The 5850-nt window shown below is 38.7% G+C and overlaps 1 protein-coding gene across 1 annotated transcript; it reads left to right on the top strand.

Annotated features, from left to right (window-relative positions):
• The first annotated feature begins 392 nt into the window (after positions 1-392).
• LOC136248023 (uncharacterized) lies at positions 393-5324 on the top strand. The gene is made up of 3 exons (XM_066039840.1): positions 393-3409; positions 4246-4397; positions 5142-5324. The coding sequence occupies exons 1-3, from the start codon at positions 3376-3378 to the stop codon at positions 5322-5324; spliced, it is 369 nt and encodes a 122-aa protein (XP_065895912.1). The 5' UTR covers positions 393-3375.
• Positions 5325-5850: the final 526 nt, after the last annotated feature.

Here is a 5850-nt window from a genome sequence, read left to right as displayed (position 1 = left end):
GGGGGGGGGGGGGGGGGGCTTCAGCTCCCTAGTCCCCCCCCTTTCCGCCGCCTATGGAGACCACTACACATGCACTGTTCTATTTATTTGACCACGATGACCATACGCACTCCCTAGTGAAAATGAGAAATATACTTTGCTTAGCAAGAGGCTTATACGTCATTCCATGTCAAATCCATTGGGTTAGTAAATTACATGGACCCTGTGGTCTGAAGTCTAACTAGCGTTGTCGGGTCATCTGGGTCAATCGGGTCACATTTTGTCCGGGTCAGACCCGCTTTAAAAATTATCCGGGTTTGACCCGGATTGGATCACGTTTGAAGAAAATTAATCAGTTGGATGGTACGAAAGTGTATAAACGCGTCATAGTCAAGTCCTGATGCAACCCAGCTTCTTTCGTGAGCCTCGCCCATTTATCGGACGACTGCCTGCATCCATACGTGCAGCCACGCCTATTTATCGGTGATATTAAAGTCTACAGGTATGCACAAAACCATGCTCAGAGCTGTCTGCTGGCTTATGAGGTGCCACGCCCACTAATCGATTTTTGGTGTATAAGATACGGTCAAGGCCAACTTCTTTCGTGAGCCACGCCCTTTTTATATCGGGGAATGTGACATACTTTTAAAATTATGGTGTATTAGCAAAGCCACACCCACTTGCAGAAAACGTATCTTGCTTTTTGCAAACTTAAGTGGAATCATGCCCACTGACTAACATCGTTAAGTATAGACACCCTTGTGTTTAACGCGCTAGTAGGCACTCCAAAATGTGGCTCTTGGCGCGCGCCTCACTTTTAATTAAACCGGGTCATCCGGGTCAGCAGTAGTGACCCGGTTTCAATGCTGAATCTAACTACTTAAAAGTATATTTTACATCCAATACTAAGTAGAGATTGCTACAAGCAAGTCTTAGATTGACAAGCAAAATATTTATGACATATTAGCTATCTTGCTTTTTCTAAATTCTAAGCTTAATATTCCAGGTGTACATGGGTGTAAAATACTTGCAACATCTTTTAGAAACGCTATGCATGGCATTTATTTTCACTCATTAAGTACAAGCAGGAGCTTATAATAAAGCGCCGAAGGCAAACTTGGCATGACCCTGCTGCTTATGAGCTACTGGTACAAGTAATGGCCCTTCTCCTGAGTGTGACCATGATTTAATGTTCATTATTAGAGAAGCTATAGAAGTGGTCAAATGCATAAATGGCACTGTGAACAAGCAAGTTGTCCACTATTCAGGGTGTCCTTTTTGAGAAGCTCCACTGCACCACTGCATTCATGTATAGTTAACTAAACACTGTAGTATGGAGTGGTAGCTAAGTGTACTGTGGTGGGATTTGACTTTTTAAATAAAGAAGGTACTTTTGAAAAGAAGGTAAAATGCTCACATGTTCTGGACACATCGTGGTTTTATTTTGAAGTCCAGCTGTGTTATCAGTAACATTTTTGTATCTGTCAGACAGGATGGCTGCATTTGATCTACAACAATAATGTCCAACTAAAGAATAAGAATTAAGTTAACAATGGTATACAGGTGGCCTTGGTCACTAATACAGGTTGCACAGTGTACCATCCTGGATCCGCCATTGGGTATTGCAAACACTACTGGCATGGTACCAAGAATTTTGCTGTTAGCACCTTCCTTTAATGAGTTCAAGAGATATATCATAAGCAGTAGAATATTGTACTCTATTTTAGCTGTATGGGAGTGTACACCTCTAATTAACACTCTCAACTAGGGTCATGCCAAGTTTGTCTGGTATTTGTGGCAAATGAACCCCCCTCCCCTTTTCCTTCAGTTTCAGTAAAAAGTATAGCTATATAGTTAACTATTACTTTGATATGCTAATATCAATTATTGCTCAAGAATAAAATACTTTTTAGCTTAAAAGACAGACATATCACCTCTCTTTACTGTGCGTGCATTTAACCTAAAATCAAATTCAAAGCACTATTGTGCCTATTAAGCTCTTCTAGAAATAATTGTAGTGTGGCAGGTGTTTTAGCTTTTGTAACACCTTTTAAGACTTCACAATATTCAACAATGGCCCAAATGGCACAATTCAACAGTGAAACACTGTGGAGGGATGATTATTTGCTGCTATGTGTATATCAACTACAACGGTTTGCAGCTAGTAGGTGCTCAGTCAGTGTGGATTCCCCTTTTATGCCCCTTCCTTCCTGATGCTATAGCTTCAAACGCTATTGGCTGAAACTTCAGTTGACCATTCTGGCTATCTACATATAATTTGAAAAATGTGGGATTCTTGCAGATCCAATCACATTTATACATGTCCCATAACCATGTCCATTACAGGCTACAATCATGGAGATGAGAGTGAGTGAGGCTGCAGGGGTGGATGCAGGGAATTTAAACCTTTTGGAAGAGCCTCTTACTGGAGATACTCTAATGGAATAGTCACAGTATTGATCTTCATTCTTCAGAGGAACAGTATAGCAAGCTACACATGCATGTAGTCATAAATAAAGAGATATATAGTAGGTGAGGGACACTTTTTTGTTTCTTGGTCTTCGAGTTACAGCTAGGCTGAACTTGCAATTCTCTAGTGGAACCTCCCTTTTAAAAAGTCTGGATCTGCCCCTGGGCTGAACTGAACAATCTTTCACACACCAGAAAATTAGCATCTATAATAAACACAACAGCAGAATAAAATTAAAATGGTGTACTAAAGTTTAATGATATATGTATCAATAGCTACCTGGGATTGTGGTCCACAATGGTAGAAATAAACATCATAAATATAACTCAGAGCTAAAATAGCAGTTGGAAGTCTGCAGTTTTCCGTTCAAATCCCTCCTACAACCAACCAATATTTGCTATGGTCGGTAGTTACTGCCTAGCATTTGAAATTATAACTTAGCAGTGTGTTCATATGTCATAAAAGTGTGAACCAGATATTAGTCACAGTATTTTGCTGAAATCACTCTCCGGTTCAATTTCAAATTAATGGTCATGACGGCATTCCTCACAATCCTCTAGTTTGGTATCTACACATACTGGTGTATGCCACCCTGGCTACATCCCTCAATATATACACACAGTTGAAAATTTAGCACTGCAGATCAATAGTCAACAACTGCAGGGCAAATTTTGTTTTGATCTGCAGTCACTGCAGTGCATACCCTTTTCATTATTTTGAGCACTGAGTTTGCTAGTCCTTTTTTGAAAGCATGCAGGACCAATTCTGTTCCAAATATAGCTTTTGTGTCAAATTGTAAGTAAATCGTTATGTGTGTTATACACAAGTACCATAGTCCATAGTTGTTGTGTTTTGTTCCCCCTTTTGCCACCATCAACGGACACTGTGGAAAACTTTTGAGTTTGCAAAGGGGGACACTCAAATGGATGCCATCTCTTATGGATGTATGTCACAAGAATGGTGAGTTGAAGTACTTTGTACCATGTAACATTATGGACAATAATGTGTACCTGGGTGCATGAAACTGGGCATAGCTATAGGTTATAATAAACTGCAGGGGTGGATCTAGAAATTTTCAGAGGGGGTTTCAGGTTCTCTAGAATTGCAACTTCAGCATTAGGTCACTACGTGCTTTTGAACACTGTTCAAAGGAAAAAGTATGAAGTTTTGCCAATGGAAAAGCCATAATATAATACAGTATGTGTAACTCAGTAACTCTTTGTAATTTTTAATCACCCAGACAAATCGTAGGGGCACACGCTATTTCAGATGGGGTTTCTGGAAATCCCATAACCCCCCTAAAATCGCCCCTGAACTGTACAACTATTGTTTTCAGCCAGTATAAAGTAGCGTATTGGCTATATAATGCTTGCAGGTTGCAGATTGTAGGTATTGAATATGACCTTTATGTGTCTGGGTGTAGTTTGTGGCCACTTACCAGCAGTATGTATTTCTCAAACTCTTTCAACTAATATGCCTTTGTTTGTACCCATTATATGTGCAAAACTTCAGCAATAAACTATATTATTGAGCTACATATAATTTATATGCCAGGGAAATCATAAGAGTGTATGAAGGTGATAAAAAAGTTTTATTTAAATTAGTGTTTTCTGTTATTGTGTTCACACCTTGTTATAGTATAGCATATAAAATGAAAATGCATTTGAAAACACTGCTCTACTACTGTCCATATTTATACAAGAGCAGTTAGATTGCAGACTGCTAGGACCACCTGGAATGTGAGAATTTGAGTAAAGTTGCTTTGTTAATTGACTTGTCTTCCTACCTCCTTGTAGCTCCCTACCTCCATGTAGCGCAACAGTTAAAGGATAACAACAAGAGAACATTACAAGTGACAGGATCAGACAAGTCACTACATGATCCTGTTAGCATGTATGAGGACGAGAGTATGGCTTCTATGAAGGAGAAACTAGCAAGAGCACAAGAGGTGTAGTGTAGTGTGTGTATGCAATCTGTAAATGTAGTAGCAAGTCACTAGTAGCAATCTACTCAGCTGTACAATATCCAACTCTGGCCATATTCCACCTGTCTGGCTTAGTAATATGAGATTTTAGGCTCCTTCATTTTAGGGCTATGCGATAAAAACCCCCTATATTTCAGTAAATTTTGATAACAAAATTATTTTATCATGCCAATTGATATTATTATCTCAGTAATGATATGTTGTCTCAGAGTATACTTTTATAAGGACATGCCAGAAGTATTACATAATGATTGTTTAAGCTTACTTTTTCAGCACTGCTGTAATCTTTCTCACAAGAGTACCATGCATGCTTTTGATACACAATAGTCTACGGAAATCCACTATTATCTTGAAATAATATGAAAGTGACCCTATATCTTATATAATCATGTTTTTTGTTATTATTGCGCAGCCCTTCATCTGTGAAACATGTTACAGGTTTAGTAGGCTAGCCTATTATCTCCTAGTACCTGACTAGTGTACAGATATCCTAAAAAGTTATCTAACTCTCATGATGCATGACTGCTGAGGCTTTTGTATGTCTTTGTATCATCAGGAGCTGCTCGTCAGGTCTCTTCTTTGGTTTTTAAAGTTTTAGACATGCATGTAGGTTTACGTATGTGCGTACAATAACTTTCATGTCCAATCATCACCGCATGTTTGTGGACCAAGGTGTTTGTCTGATTATTCGCTCATCTCTCATTCCAGGCTAGAGACACACTATCAGCAGAGAATGTTGAGACGAAGGTCAAGATACATTCCCTCCAGCAGCATCGACATGTGTTTTTTTCAGTACTACATGTATTTCACCACCTTGTACAGCATAATATGTATTTGTCAAACTATGTTTGTCATGTGAGATTTCAGTATGGAGAGCTGCAGGCAAGATAAAAGAAATCGGCCAAGAATTTTTTTAGATGTCATGTATGTACGAGTTACACTGACAAGATGTAAGAGTTGTCGGTCACAGATGGTTGAACAAAGTCAAAGAAACACTAATTTCAACTGTTTCATAATAGTTGACAATTTGTAAACAGTAAAATTCTGCAAACCTTAATAAATTATGGTCTCATGCCCAGGTTTCTTTTGAGTTTTGGGTGGGGAAATACCCATAGTAACTCAAATGGAAAAAAATTGAGCAGTCTGGACAAGAGACTAATTAACTAGTGTGGTGTTTAAGACACTTGAGATCCTTTACATGTAGAAACAGCATTGTTATGGTGGCTGAAATTTAGAAATTTGGTGATTTAATTGGCAACTTATGTATAGAACCACTAATACTACTAGTAGTTAGGTAGTTGCTTGTACCTTTTTAAGGTGATTGAGCTCAGTTTGTGGGCCAACAAGTCCTTATTTTGCAACCTGACACACTTTGAAGACTCTATAAGCACCCCAGGTACTGATCATAGAAAGATGA

The sequence above is a fragment of the Dysidea avara genome, chromosome 2, assembly GCF_963678975.1.
Source record: "Dysidea avara chromosome 2, odDysAvar1.4, whole genome shotgun sequence".
NCBI classification, from domain to species: Eukaryota; Metazoa; Porifera; class Demospongiae; order Dictyoceratida; family Dysideidae; genus Dysidea; species Dysidea avara.
Note: the sequence above shows the minus strand (reverse complement) of the source record. Positions and strands in the feature narration are given on the sequence as shown.